The sequence below is a fragment of the Protomyctophum parallelum genome, assembly GCF_964188405.1.
Source record: "Protomyctophum parallelum genome assembly, chromosome: 23".
Lineage (NCBI taxonomy): Eukaryota > Metazoa > Chordata > Actinopteri > Myctophiformes > Myctophidae > Protomyctophum > Protomyctophum parallelum.
Window position 1 is genome coordinate 9,687,951 of NC_139715.1, and position 18,759 is coordinate 9,706,709.

General features: G+C 43.8%; 2 protein-coding genes across 2 annotated transcripts in view; one reads left to right on the forward strand and one right to left on the reverse strand.

Annotated features, from left to right (window-relative positions):
• LOC310853880 (cilia- and flagella-associated protein 47-like) overlaps positions 1-8,351 on the forward strand; it is a gene marked incomplete at both ends in the record, with an annotated part of 58,047 nt that extends 49,696 nt beyond the window's left edge. The window contains 7 exon segments of the mRNA XM_083758354.1: positions 176-287; positions 809-1,041; positions 1,807-1,927; positions 2,927-3,054; positions 4,957-5,058; positions 8,207-8,283; positions 8,285-8,351. Coding sequence (XP_083614480.1) covers positions 176-287; positions 809-1,041; positions 1,807-1,927; positions 2,927-3,054; positions 4,957-5,058; positions 8,207-8,283; positions 8,285-8,351 — 840 coding nt within the window.
• A 3,171-nt stretch (positions 8,352-11,522) lies between these two features.
• Positions 11,523-12,944, reverse strand: LOC310853881 (GDP-Man:Man(3)GlcNAc(2)-PP-Dol alpha-1,2-mannosyltransferase-like; the record flags this gene model as incomplete). Its single annotated transcript, XM_083758355.1, has 1 exon — positions 11,523-12,944. The coding sequence occupies one exon, from the start codon at positions 12,942-12,944 to the stop codon at positions 11,523-11,525; it is 1,422 nt and encodes a 473-aa protein (XP_083614481.1).
• Between the last annotated feature and the right edge of the window lie 5,815 nt (positions 12,945-18,759).

Genomic DNA, 18,759 nt, shown 5'->3' on the forward strand with positions numbered 1-18,759 from the left:
GTTAGTGGGACTGAAAACATAGACCCGCAGGAAGAGGAGGGCTGAGGGTGGATCATCTGGAATCTGTTCTTGAGAGATTATCACCAAACATATTCTTGCTTGCATGTGTGCGTGCGCGTGCGTGTGTGTGTGTGTGCGCGTGTGTGCGCGTGCGTTCATGCATGTGTTCCTCTAGGTGGGAGATATTATGGTGTGCATGGTGAAGGCCACAGCAGACTTGCCTCTCCCCTCTCCCCTCGCAGCCGGACCCAGTCCCAACATAGCCCCATCCTCCTGCACAGCCACTGGTAGGGCCCGGGGAAATTGATAATTGCAACCGTACTGTATGTCGCATTTCCTATGAAAAACTGCATCTCCCGTCCGTCCGTCCGTCCGTCCGTCCGTCTGTAGGCTATGGTCACGCCTCGTGACGTCACGTCTCCATATACTGTATGGTGACGCCTCCATATATGGTCACGCCTCGTGACATCACGCCTCGTGACACGTCACACCACCATATAGGGCCATCTCCATATGTGAAGATCACGACACTGACCTCATCTAACCCTGGATAACCATACATGGAGAGTCTTCTCCATGTATGGTTATGGCTATAACTCAATCCATGGTGATGACTGGATCATCACCTAGATTCGCAAAATTTGAATATTCCTCGAAAAAAATATATTATTCTTCATACGAATATGAATACCATAAAAAGTGGTGAAATTACAATGGAGATACAAGGTTTCTGCCCCGACAGCGGCAATATAACTATGTATGAATTTCTATACTGTATAAACAGTATGTATTTCCCCCCGTGCCACAGACTCAGGTGTGTGTGAGGTGGAGGTACTGAGGCTGCGGTGCCCGTCCGGTCAGGTGTGTGAGGAGGTGCTGTGTGTTCCACTGGTCAACGTGGCCCGGGAACAGGCTCTGACCGCATGGGGCCAACACGCCCTGATGAGCCCTGAGGAGCGCCGTAGACGGACGCTCACGCACACACTGGACAGCAGCACGGTCAGGTCTGGCGTGTTCGCACGCAGGCTCACCAAACAACAGGTATACATAGAAACATACTGTGTGTACATTCACCCACATCTAGGACATGTTTTTAGGGGTCACGGTGGCGCAGTCGGTACGTAGCGTGGTCGCCTCACAGCTAGGACGCTGTGGGAGCTGGGGGCATGTTCTCTCCTCTGCCCATACCCTATGTTACCCTGCAGTTTGCATGATCCCCCCATGTCCCCTAGGGTAGGTAGGTAGTGCTAGGTACCCTCACAAAAATACTATACTATACTATACTTCCTCCCCCTGGACACCTGATTGAGGGGAAAGGAACTGGTTGGAATTACGTCCTACCGGAAAAACTCCCCCTGTGACCGTCAGGTGATAAGAAGTGGCCTGCTCACTCCTCATGCATTGAAGGAAGCATGAGCTCAGTTTGAGGCTCTCCCCAGGTTGGCAGAGAAGAGTAGCGCCCAGGATTAAAGCTTAGGCAAGGACCACACTGGGTGAGAAATGGGTTACACAATTGTGGGATAAAATTTACTTAATTTAAATAGAGATAATATTTGAGACACGTGCAGAGGAGCCCAACACTTGAAGTTCAGGAACTGAGATCACAAGTAAGAGGGAACTCATAGATTTCTGGCCATATTCAAATTCACGCTTAATTAGGCTTTTATATAGCCCAGTTTTATGTTGAAATGCAGGTATGTGTACAGGTGGATGCATACATTGTTAACGACTGATCTCCCCTCCCCCTCCCTCCTCCGGTGTCTGATTTGCTATGCTGCCTATCCTGTTGCCATGTGATTGGCCCAGCTTACGAGTGAAGTTTTGGACTACAGTGTGGAGGTGTCTTCACCGGAACACTTCAGTTTGCCTCGCACCATTACGATACCTCTTGGAGAGAATGCTAAAACTTTGAAGGTCGAAGACGCAGGTACAGACATGTTCAACTAAAACACTTCATATCCTATGTCTATGACTATGAGGGTTTCATTCCCTCGTGCTTGCATGCAGCCTTCAGTTCTTTTCCACATCTTTTCACATGTCCGTGCACTGATTGTCAGACTCAAGCTGCGTGGTCCACTCAGGCCCCTTTTCCACCGGGGTTGAACCGGTTCGGTTCTATATTCCCGCCTTGTGTTCCTCTGAAAATGACTTGGTTCAGAACCAATGACTTGGTTCAGAACCCATGTGGAAGGGACATGGTTCCAAGAATCTAGAACGGAATGTTCTAGAACCAAAGTTATTTTAGTGGAAAAGGTTTTTGTTTTGCACACTGTCAAAAAACTGTGTCTGTGCCCTGAAGTTATTGAAATGGCAGTACAATGTATGATTGTACATTCACAGCAGTAATACGTTAATTTCCAAGCAGTCGGTATAGGAAAATGTTAAAGGCTAATGGCACAGACCTTAGTGAAAATGTTACTCTGTGTATTACTAATGTAGTAATGTAATTATATAAATTATAATAACTATTCATATTTTTTATAACTTTAGAAAATCCTGCATTGGTTTGCAGCTTGATACCACCTTCACCCACCCCATCCAATGTTCTCTTGTCTTTGTTCTTCTGCTTTCTTTCCTTAACCCATTACAAAGGCCTTCTAAATCAGTAGTACTCAAACTTTTCCTTGTGCCAGGGATCCCCAGAAGAGAAGTTTTGTGTTAAAAGATTTGTCAAAAATGTCAAAAACATAGCAGACGTACAAGCTGGCAGCGCTGCACAAAGATGCACGCTGTGAGCTTGTATAGAGGGTATGCGTGTGGCATTATCATCATACCTGTAAGTAAATAATGCTGGAACGCCCACTGAGTGGGGAAAAACTACTTTCAGGCCTTGATAGCCCATACATCCATACAGAAATGTCCTATCTGATTGCATTTACTGACGTTAAACTCTCTCTCTCTCTCTCTCTCTATCTATCTCTCTCAGAGAGGGAGTGTGTCTGTGTACCTCTGCACTTCCAGGCAGAATCCACTGGTCGGTTCAGATGCCAGGTGGTCCTGAGGTCCTGGCGCGATACCAGAGTCTACCTGCTGGAGGCGCTGGTTGCTGGACAGGTACAACTCCAGACTACAGTGGTTTCTGCACAGGACCATACTGCTGCATATTAAACCTAGCAGTGTAATAATTCATAGAGGCTGATGTGTAAACTGAAAATAATATTTATCTTGAATTCTACAATTTGTTTTTGTGAACCTTTTCAACATATCTTGTACATATTCTTGCGTTGACTGGGTTACTGTTATGTAGTTCACAGAGAAGATTGTGTGCACATCTCAATGCCTATATTTAGGCCATGTGCTGGATGTCAGGCATCAAGGCAAACATTGAGGAAGAGAAAGAACATCTGCACACTAGTTTCTAGAGCTCCGAGACTTACTTTAATTCGAGGCAACAAATTGCAATGATTTCTCAACCTTGTAGGTTGAGAAATGACAGTTACCGTGTGGGGACCCCCAGAGGGTCCCTGTACTGTACTGTACTGCTGTACTGTACTGTAACACCCCAAATCGTGTGTGTGTGTGTGTGTGTGTGTGTGTGTGTGTGTGTGTGTGTGTGTGTGTGTGTGTGTGTGTGTGTGTGTGTGTGTGTGTGTGTGTGTGTGTGTGTGTGTGTGTGTGTGTGTGTGTGTGTGTGTGTGTGTGTGTGTTGATTTTGACAGCCAATTTTTATTTAGTTTAGTCATAGTCTTTCAAATGAAATGTCATTTAGTTTAGTGTTAGTCTAGTATTGGTCCACTAAATATAAGATTTTTGTCAACTAAATCTACAGTTTTGTCAATTAAATTTTATTTTGGCCGGCCTTGATGGCGTTGTATAAAGGCTGATTTTACACTTGGTTGCATGCTGAAAATAGCCGTTCTACAAGCTCACGTCACTTTGCAGCGCAACACGTGTTGATGAAATTGTCAGTATATTTAGTATTTAGTCTTAGTTTCAATCATCATAACTTAGTTTTTATTTTGTTTTCGTCAGTGTAAAAAGGTAGTCGACGAACATTTTTCCTCATAGTTTTAGTTGACGAAATCAACACTGGTGTGTGTGTGTGTGTGTACAGTATGTGCGCAATGAGAGCAGCCAGACTGGTGGCTAAAAAGCATGGTGAGTGGTGAAGGATTCTCTGGTACTCCTTCATAGCAGTAGAGACAACAGCCTGCTGTCCCCTCATCTTCACACCTTCTGCCCGGCGTCATGGTAAGAATCTACATCTCGCTCTCGCATGCCAGGCGAGAATTCTACCACTGAACCACCAATGCTTATAACTTGATTAGAGTGTTTAGTGCAGGGTTTCTCAGAGTGGGTGCCGTGGCACCCTTGGGTGCCTTGACGCAAGTCCAGGGGTGCCTCAGAATACTTGGATAATATTTGGAATTCATCAGTGTCACTGAAGTTTAACCACTTTGACCATCTATACTTAGTAAAATGGACCCAAGTTGAACTGTACTTCTTTTTCAAAACGCGTTCTTTTGGAAGCGTACCTATGTTCCCCAGGTTCTATGTTCCCCCGCAAAAAATGTTCTATGTTCCCCGCTTACCCAAAAAAGGTTCTATGTTCCCAGGGTTCTATGTTCCCCACTCAACTAAAAAAGGTTCTATGTTCCCCATTTAGCTATAAAGGTTCTATGTTCCCCATTTTTCTCTATAAAAAGGTTATATATTGTCTCGACCAGGTAGAAGGCATGTGGAGAGTGTATGTTTTGCAGATAGTGTTTGCCATTATATGCATTTACCTTTCAATTGTTTTTCATTACGTTAACTTCTGAACTGTCCACCATGGTTAAACATAGAAACATAGAACCTTTTTTGGGGGGCCGGGTGATTGGGGAACATAGAACCTGGGGAACAGGGGTGACCTGAGCCAAAACTGTTTGAGAACCACTTGTGCAGAGGTCAGCCTGCGAATTCAGTCAGTCAGTCAGTCCGACAGACATGTCTTGCATGTCCTCTTCATCCTCCCAGTCCTCGTCGTCTTCATCCTCTGTGTCCTCTTCCGCGTCAAAGACGGGCAGCTTCCCAATGGGCATGATGTTATTGTCCTTCTCAGCAATGCTCTGCAACCAGGTTTGGTGCTGCTGTTCATGCCGTTGGAGCTCGGTTCCGTCGGCACGGGGCCCATCCGGGTCGAACCACAGGGACTCTGTTGTGCGTGGAAACATGGAGGGAAACCGAGTGGACATTGTCTGCCGTTTTGGCTTTAGGAGGAGCGTAGTAAATTAGTGCTTGCATCTCCTCCAGGGTAATAACCACTCCTTATATAGGGTCGGCTTGAATGCTTGTCACGATGATGATGCTAGTCGTCTATATCCATATACAGTAGTTCTGCATTACCATGATGTCAGCACTAGACTAGATGTCTCTCTCATCTCCATATATGGAGCTGTAGGTCAGCCCGGGCCAAATATGGAGATTGTAATGTTGGTTAGTAATATATGTCGGATATCTCCAAATTTGGAGATAGTGAAAGCCTTCGTTACAATTATGCCTTTCTAATCTCAGTCCAAGGGATTCGGTCAGCAAATTTTATTTTGATTGAGTCCAATGGAGGGTCATACAAATTTTAATTTATAAAATAAACAATCAATGAGACAATGACGATTGTTAACACAGTGTGATTGATACCCATAGGGAGGGTTCATCTTTTTTGAGTGGTGCAACCACTCCTAGGGAGCTTTGTGTGTCTCTGGCTGTGTCCCTTGGTCCCTGGCTGGCTGGCTGGCTGGCTGTGTCCGAGCACGAAAATAGCAAGTGTCACTGTTGTGCAGCCTAACACACACTGTATATATGATGATTTCGGGTGTGACAGTACAGTACAGTGTAGAGGGACCCCCACACGGTAACTCGCCGGAACCGGCCTGGCCCCCTGGACACATTCCTGTGGGTCTTGATGTTCCAGGGGGGACCCCGGGGACCCCCACACGGTAACTCTGTTATTTTTTTGACCGTTTCGGACGCGGGGTGGCTCACCGGAACCAGCCTGCCCCCCTGGGCCCCCTGAACATAACTCTGTCATTTCTCAACCGCTTCGGAACGCGAGGCGGCTCATCGGAACCGGCCCGGCCCCCTGAACATCCTGTGGGTCTGGATGTTCCGCGGACCCCCACATGGTAACTGTCATTTCTTGACCGCTTCGAACACGGGGCAGCTCGCCGGAACCGGCCCGGCCCCCTGAACATCCTGTGGGTCTGGATGTTCCGGGGACCCCCGGGGTCCCCCACACGGTAACTCTGTCATTTCTCAACCGTTTCGGGCGCATTCCTGTGGGTCTGGATGTTCCGGGGACCCCCACGCGGTAACTCATTTTTTGACCGTTTCGGACGCGGGCGGCTCGCCGGAACCGGCCCGGCCTGGCCCCCTGAACATCCTGTGAGTCTGGATGTTTCGGGACCCCCCGGGGACCCCCACACGGTAACTGTCATTTCTCAACCGTTTCAGACACGGGGCGGCTCGCCGGAACCGGCCTGGGCGTGTTCCTGTGGGTCTGGATGTTCTGGGGCACCCCCACATGGAGTTGCACCACTTTTCTTTTATCATTTGGGTAACTTTTATCACTTTTATCACAGGAGTACACTTTTTAAAGTACGACCTGTCCCTAAGCGGGAGTTTCCCCCTTACCTGTCCTCAAAGGCTCACTGCACAATATCAGTGATGAAAATAAATACATGCATTGGCCGGGAATCGAACCCGGGCCTCCCGCGTGGCAGGCGAGAATTCTACCACTGAACCACCAATGCAATGGTGCTGACTTCAGGAATTGGGGATGGGGTGATTTGTTGGGAGTGCAAGTCTCAACAGCTACCGGTACTTGGGACTGGACTTGTGCTTTCTGATGCTCAAGACTTTGATACCCATATATGGAGGTCTGTCTATGTCTTTTTATGCTCATTATGGAGATATCTGTAGGTGTCCCTTCCATGACAATATGGAGATCTCTGTATCTGTCACTCAGGTCATCAGTCCCTTAAACTTGACTAGGTGACTGGGCTTTCTCTGTAGCTGCCCCCGATCTTGGAATAGTCTCCCATCCCACATTCATGAAAGTAATACAGTAATTAATGTATTAAATGTGAAGTATAAATAAAGATATTAAAGGACAACTTTAGTTTTTTTCAACCAAGGTTCATGTTTTAGGTTGTTATTAGAGAAAGTAAAAGATGAGTGTTATTTTTTGTTTCATTTGCTGCTTTCTTTCGTTTTAGGGATTTTAGCAGTTTTCGACAGAGGGGCGGGGGCATTCGAGCATGGGGCTAACTATATATATTTATTTACAAAATATTACGGCGATTTATTATTTTATTATTTACTATAGTCCTAATAGACCTCAGGAAATTACATCTGGCCACAGAAGATCACAGGATCTACTGAATGTGAAGAAGGCCTACTGGAGGGAAGCCACACTGTGTGTCATAGGCTCAATATGCAGTTTGACACATTCAGTAGATCCCGTGATCTTTTGTGGCCAGATATAATTTCTTGGGGTCTAGTAGGACTAGAGTAAATAATAAATAAATAAAATCGTTATAAAATGTTGTGTAAAAAATATATATTTAGCCCCATGCTCGAATGCCCCTGCCCCCCTGTCAAATACAGCTAAAATCCCTAAAACAAAAGAAAGCAGCAAATGAAAAAAAGAATAACACTCATCTTTTACTTTCTTTAATAACAACCTAAAACATGAACCTTGGTTGAAAAAAACGAAAGTTGTCCTTTAACTATGTGTATCTAAGATACTAAGATAGATTAAGTACTAAGATACAGTCGATAGTACTATAAGACAGATACTGTCTGTACCTTAGAAGTATTAAGGTACTAAGATAGATAGCCTATGTGTGAGTGTTTCCCCTCGTCTTCTGCAAACATAATGCTTCTAAGGTTCATTGAAAAGAGCAGTGATGAAAATAAATGTATGCATTGGCCGGGAATCGAACCCGGGCCTCCCGCGTGGCAGGCGAGAATTCTACCACTGAACCACCAATGCAATGGTGATGGGTGATGAACTCCTTATTACTTTATTTTTTATATACGGTAAATACTTAAATACATTTCTATTTGTTTACTTGACACCATTTATTTGTATTAGCCTCTGTTCTAAAGGAACCACTCTCAATCTCGGGGCTTTATAATGCGTGTGCCTGTCTGCAGAGAAGCTCTCTCGACCACATGTTTGTCCCGCATCTCCTTAGCTCTGATGCCCCTCCCCCTCCCTACAGAGCCAGCTCGAGGGGGATGGTGTGGAGGAGCACATTCCACGCTTAGAGTAGTGGTAGGAGAGCACCCCCTGCCGTTTGACCATGGTATTGCACTGCCCCGTGGGCCGGGGTCACAAGTGCAGAGTCCCCAACCACAGCCACAATTAAGAATGTCACCCTTCAGGCTAGTGCTGCACCATTCTTGCTCAAACGTGAATCTTGATTTTCTTCCACAAGAATGAGATCACGATTCTCATTTTCTTTCATGAAAAACAAAACATAGACAATAACAAAAATGAATTGGATAGCCAAGCCTAGTGCTGAACGATTCTTACATAATGTAACACTTGCTATAAATGTTTATAATTATACTTTTGGACGGAATTAATTTCTAATGATGAAAAAATTGTTTATTTATGTTTCTGCCATCAATCAGATACTATAATAAGTTGAGATACTAAATTTGAATTTTCTACATATAGATATAAATGTAGTTATGTGCCAAATTTGTCACAGTAGGCTATTATAGTTATTACACTATTACACTTATTGCACTTATTACACTATTACACTATTGCACTTATTACACTATTGAACTATTGCACTTATTACACTATTACACCATTACGCGTATTACACTATTCCGCTATTACAGTTATTAATATCTATTATTGTGATGGCATGAATCTATTAGCCCTTGTTGCCTAGGCTATTAGATTTATTACACTATTACACTATTTACACTATTACACTATTACACTTATTACACATATTACATGTATTACACTTATTGCACATATTACACGTATTACACTAGTACACTTATTGCACTTATTACACCTATTACACTATTACACTTATTACACTATTACACTAATTACACTAATTACACTATTACACATATTACACGTATTACACTAGTACAGTTATTGCACTTATTACGCCTATTGCACTTATTACACTATTACACTAATTACACTATTACACATATTACATGTATTACACTAGTACAGTTATTGCACTTATTACACCTATTACACTAATTACACTATTACACATATTACACGTATTACACTAGTACAGTTATTGCACTTATTACGCCTATTGCACTTATTACACTATTACACTAATTACACTATTACACATATTACATGTATTACACTAGTACAGTTATTGCACTTATTACACCTATTACACTAATTACACTATTACACATATTACACGTATTACACTAGTACAGTTATTGCACTTATTACACCTATTACACCTATTACACTATTACACTTATTGCACTTATTACACTTATTACACTATTACACTAATTACACTATTACACTATTGCACTTATTACACTATTGCACTATTACACCATTACACAATTCCACTATTCCACTATTACAGTTATTAATATTTATTGTGATGGCATAAATCTATTAGCCGTTGTTGCCTGGTGGGTCAAATTTGTCCCAAACAGACATTGCCAAATATCTCAGACAATAGGTGAGGTCAAATCGAGTCATCGAGTTAAATGGTGTGTATTTTTATTTTAGCACAGCTAATCTCAGAATTGGGCAGTACGTCACACACTGGCAGCCTAGAGCCATGTGTTGTCGTCTCCACATCCTGCTTTTTCAAATGAATGTAATTTATTCTCCAAACCACTTGATGGTGCTTCCAGTCCTACCATGGCATGTGCCAAAACTGACCCAATAGGCATTGACAGCCTTCCTTTTCTACCTCGCCCCATTTGGTGCCAAATTTGACCCAGTCGTTATTAAGGTTATGAAGTACCGTATTGTGCCGAGTATAAGACGACCCCAAGACCCCCAAGACTAATTTATGGGAAAAGAACATTCAATGTCAAATAGTCTAGTCACCAAAAGGGCCCATAAGGGTCCAATTGGTTCCATTTTTGCGCACTCAGAGTTATGGGGTTCCTTGAAAGTAAAAAAAGAAAGTGAGTGGTGCAACTCCGTGTGGGATCCCCGGAAGTTCCAGACCCACAGGCCCGCGGCCAGGGTGCCGCCCCGGTACCGGCAAGCCGCGCCACGTCCAAAATGGTAGAGAAATGAGAGAGTTACCATGTGGGGGTCTCTGGTGGTCCCCGGGGGATCCCCAGAAGTTCCAGACACACATGCCCACAGCCAGGGGCCGCCCCACGTCCAAAACGTTTGAGAAATGACAGAGTTATCGTATGGGGGTCCCATCATCATATATACAGTTAATATGTGCATGTGGTGAAAAACAGCCATGCTGTTTTCGTGCTCAGACCCACCCAGCCAGCCACCCAGCCACACACACAGCTCTGTAAGGGAGTGGTTGCACCACTCAAAAAAACTACTGTAGATGTATACGACTAACTTTAAAGTTGACTTAAATCATAACTGGCAAACATTTGAAGAAAATTGGCAACATTTACGGCAAACTAAAAGCAGAGCTACAATGTGTCCCATCACAACGTTGCGAGCTTGTAGATCTGCAGTAGACAAACTTGTATTTGCACAAGTCTAATATCTCCCCTTGTGCATAGGGTTATCCCTTTGGTCCAGTGGTTAAGACGTTGGATTTTCACGTGGGCGGCTGGAGTTTGAATCCCTGGGCGTTACAATAGCAGAGGATGGTTTCGATCCATCGACCTCTGGGTTAAATGGGTTCCAGTGCAACTTCCTTTTTCATGGCATGCTGCTTACTGTACCATATGAAGATTTGTAAATTGCGTGGCCACATTTCCACAAGTTATCTCTCGTGGCAATGACATACAGTACAGACGTTTAGTTTTATTGAGGTTATGGTTATGGACGGTTAAGGTTACCTTTAATTTGACTGAGGTTATGGTTAGAGCCGCAAGCTCACATAACACATTGAGTAGATTGATTGGCTATGTTTGCTAATTCGCACATGTCATCAAATTAAGTATAAAATAGAGGGCATTCATTTATGAAAAGTGTGAAGTGAGGTGTGGCCGCACATGGCATCTTACATAATCATTTAGTGCACTAAACAAATATAAAAATCCATAGACTTAGCTGGCAAACAATGTACGTCATAAGTACTCTAAACAAACAAAAGGTCCATAGACTGCCACATGATGTAATACTCAAAAGCCTTGCATTGGAGTCCCTCAAAGTTTAAAGTACAGAATGGAGGGCAGTGCTGGCTAAACCAACACTCGATGATCAGAGTTCTTACACAGCCTTCACATCTATTATTTTAAAATGGTTATATGGGCATGTATGTAACCCAACAAAAATCTGCCGATTGAGGGAGAATATGTCATTTAATATATTTGTACATAACTAAATTAATTAATATTAATAGAGCACACAGGCACTTGTCCTCTCACCGTGCCAGTGTTCCCATTAGTGGCTCCATGGCTGCCAGGAAGCAGGCTTCAAACTCCTGGTCAGAAAAACGAGCCACAGACTGGCGAGCACTGCGTCTGATCTGCAGCTTGGCGGCAGGAGGCAGGGTGAGGATCCTGTCCATGGCGTCTGTATAGTCGTCCTCATTTTCAGCCAGAAAGCCCGTCTGACCCCCCTCGAATGGTACCACAATGTCCAGCTTGGGCCCGCCGGACCTGTGGGCCAGGATGATCTTCCCCGCAGCCATACACTCCACCACGCCGATGCCGAAGTGTTCGTTCCACATGGTGTGCAGGCCAATGGTGGCTTCCATGAGCTCTCTCTTCAGCTCCTCAAAGGTTACGTTGACTTTAAACTCCACGCTGTGGGCTACACCTAGCTCCTGGCACAGCCGCCTGAGCATCAGCACCCTATCCTCGTCCTCCTGGTTCCTGCATCCACCGACCAGCACCAGCCTGAGCCCCTCCTCCCCTCTGCGGTCCACCAGCCTCTTGAACGCCTGGACCTGAAGCCGGTGGTCCTTCTCCGGTCTGAACTGGCCGATGGAGACCACGGAATGTCTCTTTCTGTCCACGTCCTCGTCCAGGGCGATGTCCAGGAAGCCGGTGACATCGCAGGGCGGGTAGACCACGCTGGTGCGGTTAGGTGAGCGCCACAGCGCCACGATGTGTCCCAGCGTCCAGGACGAGTTGACCATGATGACGTCGCAGCATGAGCCTGCCATGCCATAGAGCAGGCCGAACAGGCAGTAATACACCACCTTGACTGCGCTCAAGAACCGGTTGTTAGAGATGTAGTCTGCGTTGTTGAACCTGGGGTTCCTCTCTCTGACCACAGACAGCATGTCCGTGCTGATGGTGGGGTAGTGGACGTAACTCACAGTGCTGCAGCCCGCCAGGTAGCGGAACAGGGGCAGGGTGAAGGCGTAGCCCATTGAGTCAATGTAGATGTCAGGGACTAACTCTGTCAGGGCCTCCCATCCCAGGAACATGGAGCCGATGCTCTGGCACAGCAGGGTGAAGCGGGGGAACAGACCCGGCTCCACCAGCGCACGGTACTTCAGGAACACGAAGTGTACCGGTCGGGGAAGAGCAATGTTGAACCGATCCCGGGCTCTGTCTATTATTTGCTGGCCCGTCACGCCACGGTCCCCAGTGTACACCACAAATTTGATGTTGGCGTATCTGTTCTGGAGAGCCCTGATGGCGCACCAGAGAACCCTCTCTCCTCCGCCACCGGCATTGCAGTAGGGGTGAAAGAAGGCCACTGTGGGACAGCCACCGTCCCGTGCCTGACGTATGGTCCTTCTGATCTGCAGCCAGAGGCACACACTCACCACCAGCAGGACCAGGGCAGGGACCAGGAGCAGACAAGAATGGAATAGATTGCAGCCTGACATGCCATCAAGGCCTACCACACAACATACGTGCAGTAAAACTCACTGCAGAACTCATTATAAGAGGCCTTGGAGACCAGGCTATGATGTCACACATGTATGACATCAGTACATACTGTGACGTTAGTCATCTCCGGCCATATTTGGGCATATACTACAGAGATAGACAAAGAGAGACAGATACACGGACAAGGCTGGAATATAAAATAGCTCAAAGTTCTAGTGCTGGTTACTTAGGTTAGAACCATGTCTCCTTTCTTTTTTTGTTTCCATTATGTCAAATATATTGTTTAGAACTTTAATGTCATTCACCAGAGCATCACTTCGTTTTTCTTTTTACCATCAGGCGTTCATTCAGGTATGGTGTCTTAAAGCCTATTCATAGTCTGGATTTTCGGTGGTGAGGTGACCACCGGAGCTGAAATAATGTTGAACGGTGGTGAGTAAAAACAGAGGGAAGGGCTGGAGCGGTGGCGGTGGTTCAAATCCCAGCAGTACCTCAGCAAGCACTCAGTGACATTGTCCTTCTTTCACAAAGTATTTCTGGCATAAACCTCTTGATATTATGGACCATTGCAATCTTTCATGTATTCATCTGGTGAAAGAATGCAGCTGTGTAACAGGCATTTATACAGCAAGGGCGAAATCCAATAGACATTTATGCCTGGTTAGCTCAGTCGGTAGACTAGAGCATGAGACAGGTTCCATGTGTCCACTAGCATATGCTGTTGGCTACACTTCCAATCACAATGGAAATATGTTTCCTTTCTTGTTTTGTTTCCATATGGAAAATATAGCATGAAAGTTGAAATATGAATTTGTTGTTGAGTCATTTACTTGAACAGAGCATCCCTTCTTCTACCTGTGGTTTATCTGGTGAAAGCACCTGTCTTGTAAACAGGAGACCCTGGGTTCAAATCCCACCAGTACCTCAGCAAGCACTGAGTGACATTGACCTTCTTTATTATTCACAATAGTTTTTCTGTCATAAACCTCTTGATATTATGGGCCATTGCAATCTTCCATGTAAACTTATTTTTTCACATATTCATTTGGTAAAAGAATGCAGCTGTCTACAGGTATTTATTCCTGGTTAGCTTCGTCGGTAGAGCATGAGACTTGAGACCCCACATCGAGGGGAGGCCAATTGCCATTTGATGATACGGAAGTGTTGGGCAAACTATGAGACACCCATTATTTCAATCTGTAGTTGAGGTTAAAAAAGAAAAACAAAAACCCTGAGGGATAAACTCATGCACAGCTACCTTCCACCTATTAAAAAGCAGACCTGGCTTAACAAACAATTAGGTATGTTCAAATGCATGTGTTGCCCCCACTGCTCCAGTGTCTCACAGACTAAATCATTTATAGATTTCAAAACACAGAAAACCTATAAGATTAACGATTTTATCAATTGCAATACTACTCGCGTAATATATCGTTTGACATGTACCTGTCCTAACATTTTTTATATTGGCAGGACAAAGCGCCGCCTCAGAGATAGATTGGCTGAACACAAATATCGTATTAATAATATCAATTATCCTATTGCTAGACATTTCAGCCAATGCCATAACAACAATGACACACTCTTGAGAATTACAGGTATAGAACACATCAAACCTTTTCCAAGAGGTGGCGACCGCCTAAGGAAATTGAATCAACGGGAAACCTTTTGGATTCATTCTTTAGACGCTCTCACCCCTCCTGGTCTTAATGAACATATTGATTTGATGTGTTTTCTTTAGTTTTTTCGTTTTCTACTTTGTTTACTGTTTATTATTATTGTGTCCTTTTCCTTTCGTTGAATATTTTGGCTGTCACACACATGTGTGGCGTCAGTTGTTGATTGAGTGCCTAATGGCATGTCCATGTTATTACGGCTGTATTAACCAATGGGCACTCGCGTGCCTCTGACACTGTCAATTATGTCATTGCAAAGTTGTGTGTCCTGTTGCTATATAATGAGTATGTTTGATGTTGTCCTTCATTCTTGCCCTGATGAAGACCTGTTAGGTCGAAACATGTTGGCAGTTGCCTTTTAATTCAATAAAGGCGTTCCTCATTTTTTTTACTTTGTGTTTCCGGATCCTTCTCTTTTTATCCTGTAGTTGAGGTTGTTTGTCTTCATCTACATTAATGTACTCAAATGTGAGATGCACTGCACTCTACAGGTTCCATGTGTCCACTAGGTTGTGCTATTGGCTACAATTCCAATCACAATGGAAATATGTCTCCTTTCTTATTTTGTTTCCAAGTGTTAGCCAAACTATGAGGCACTGATCATTTCAATCCATGTAGATGAGATCCTCTTCAACTACACATGTGCAGAATATTGTGATCCACTGCACTCTGCAGGTTCCATGTGTCCACTATAGGTTGTGCTGTTGGCTACACTTCCAATCACAATGGAAACATGTTTCCTTGCTTGTTTTGTTTCCATAATGTAAAATACAGCATGGAAGTTGAAATATTAATTTGTTTAGAACTTTAATGATTCATTTTCTTTATCAGAGTATCACTTCTATCTCTAACATCAGGCTTTCATTTAGGTACTGTGGCTTAGATGGTTAAAGCGCCTGTTTCGTAAACAGGAGACCCTGGGTTCAAGTCCCAGCAGTACCTCAGCAAGCACTGAGTGACACTGCCTTTCTTTATTATCACTTGCGCAAGCAGAGCGCGCAAGTAATAGTTTTCGTTTTCGTATTTCGCCGTTTGATTATGTAATGACAACTTGTGCTTGATATGGCAGTGGTGTCAGATTACATACATGTATACATAGGGGCATTACCTTTAATCCTCCCGACACTAAAACATATCGTCATTACGTCACCATCGAAAACCAATTACACCCTGGCATTGGGTCCTTTAATCCACATCTTTATTACGTCATCATTGAGAGCTAGTTGTACCAGTTATACCCTGACGTCATATGCTGCTACGATACATACGCATCAAACGGGGCATACGCAAAGTAACCACAGTATACCGATACTCAACTTACAACTTACATATACATAGAGGCATTTCCTTTAATCCACCTGACACTGATCGACAAGAAAAGGAGAAATCGAGTGGTTTTCTGATTTGTTTTTCAAAGTAGAAATTCAATAGAAGTCTATGTAGAAGAGCCGCCATTGGACTGGCCCCATGAAGTGAACAGAGTTTGCGTAACTGTCTTATGGCTCTGGATGTGACCGGCTGTGAGATTACTTTTGGAACATAGGCTGTCCATTGAATTATCAAGATGCTGGCAATGCAATGAAAATTAATAGTTAATAACTTTGGCAGTCAAGCACGTTCAGCCTTTTGCAAATCAAGTAAAGTGGATAGGCATAGGCCTATAATTAAATGACGTATTTAGAGACTAATATACTGTATACTGAGAGATAGCCTCCTCTCGCTAGTTCAGATTATCTGAAGAGACGTCTGTGAGGTTGGATATAACTTCAGAGGGGGAGCCCTGCACACACACACACACACACACACACACACACACACACACACACACACACAGGGTTCATGACCTGCATGGAAACATGCAGTCCCCTGTTTTGGAAATGTAATCTATTGTACTGTAGGTAATTCTTCTCACAATCTACAAAGTGAGAAATGGGAGAAGCTTGGGAGAGAAATACAATAGGATACGTCAAGGTGTTTACTGATATAGTGTGCTATTAATCATTAATATGTGGAATAATGTGGAAAAGTTATTTTCAGTTCATATCCAAGCTTGACACATTTCATATTAGTCTGGTTTTGGCCAGACTGGTAGTGATAATGTGGATTCACTCATACTGAGGAGGAGGCTTTTGTCTGCCCAAAGCCAGGCTAATTACATATGCATAAAACTCACCATAATGCTAGACTTCCTTTACTTCTTTCAATAGTCAGTCTGTTGCATTGTTAAACGCACAGGTCAAGGTTAGATTATCCATCTGACTCACACCTGGATTTAAATCAATGAAATCCCCTCTCATTTCATGAGTCTAATGATGACATTGCAGCTCATGGATATGTACAAACAACAAAAAGCTTGTCTGGGCAAAGATAGACAGTTGTTAGAAAGCAAGCTTTATTACGATCTCATTGTTACAACTCTGTGCCACACAGCCCATTGTCTCTGTGACTCCGTGTGAGTATATAGAAAAAACTGTTTATTTATCAAATACATTCCAGGAGTCGTTCCTTTGTGCTTTAAGGACGTGGGCAGACATAAGTCGGCACACAGAGACAACGACCTACGAAATAAACAAAAGACACGTTGTAGATTTCCTTTCAACTTGTCTTACTCATTCGTAAATTATATTATGAACTCATATTTCTGCACAGTGCCTCAGCAAAAATAAACAGGCACTGCAGTGGCCTTTGACCGAGGTCATAAAATGGCCCTTTTACTATTTACAAAATTGTACTTAGGCATAGTACTTAAATGTACAAGAGTTACTTTCCCCATTGTGCAATGAATGCAAAAAAGTGGTTGGTACGTGCCGGTACTGTTTCTGGGAAATGTAATGTCCCAAGATTGGCAAGCTCTGGTCTTCTGTGACAAAGGAATTGAGTTCAATATGAAGTCTACAATCTGTAAAGATCCTGGGCAATATAGTTGGGTCGTTTACTGCAATTCCATGACAGCGGAGAGCAAAGGTCCGTTTCTCAATGGATTTGTCATCTAGGAGGGTTATTAAACAAATTGAGGCCCTATGTACCTCGCAAGAATGTGGGGAAATGGCCACCATCAAAAACCTGTTAAGGCACAATAAGGCAAAATTACCTAAAATTCATTCTGCTTTCAGTAGTAGTAAAAATATGTGATGTGTCAAAGTAGGGGGGTTTCATCATTCTGAATCCATTCCAAGCATTAGTTTTGCACAAAAAACACTCCTTGGGCTAAAAAGCCATAGCTACTTGCCCAAATGTGCTCTAATGCTCTAATTTTGCCTTATTGTGCCTACAGGTGTCTGATGGTGGCCATATGGATTTGGGGCTCTCATGAATTTTCCCCGCATTTTTGCGAGGTACATGCAAGGGCTCAATTTGTTTAATAACCCTCCTAGATGATAAATCCATTGAGAAACGGACCTTTGCTCTCCGCAGTCACGGAACTGCAGTAAACGACCCAACTAATAGGGCTGCCATCAAAATTTGGGGTAGACCTACTATAGATCCTAGAAGAGCTAAACTATAATAATAATAATAATAATAAAGCTGTATTTGTATAGCACCTTTTAAGAACAAGTCACAAAGTGCTTTTACAGAGAAACATATATAAAAACATAGCAAGGAGAACACACAATAGAATAAAATACATGACAATAATAACAAGAAATCAATAAAATCACAAATCACATGGGTAGGGGGTTGAATGCAGATTTGTAGAAGTGAGTTTTAAGGAGTGATTTAAAAGGGGGCACAGACTCGGCAAGCCTGATCTCTAGGGGCAAGGCATTCCAGAGAGTCGGTGCGCGGATAGCGAATGCCCGGTCGCCTACAGTTTTTTTGCAGCCTGATTTTTTTTAAAGAAGGGCCGTGCCGGATGACCGTAGGTCACGGGCTGGCTCGTAGGGGACGAGTAAGTCAGATATGTAGGAGGGGGCGAGTCCGGATCTAGCTTTAAAGGTGAATAACAGTATTTTTAAATGTATTCTGTGTGAGACAGGCAGCCAATGTAGGGTGGCCAGGATAGGGGTGATGTGATTGTATTTTTTGGAGCATTATAGGAGGCGAGCTGCAGCATTTTGAATGAGTTGTAACCGGTTGATGGATTTTTTTTGAGAGGCAGGAGTATAGGGAATTACAGTTATCTACACGGGAGTAA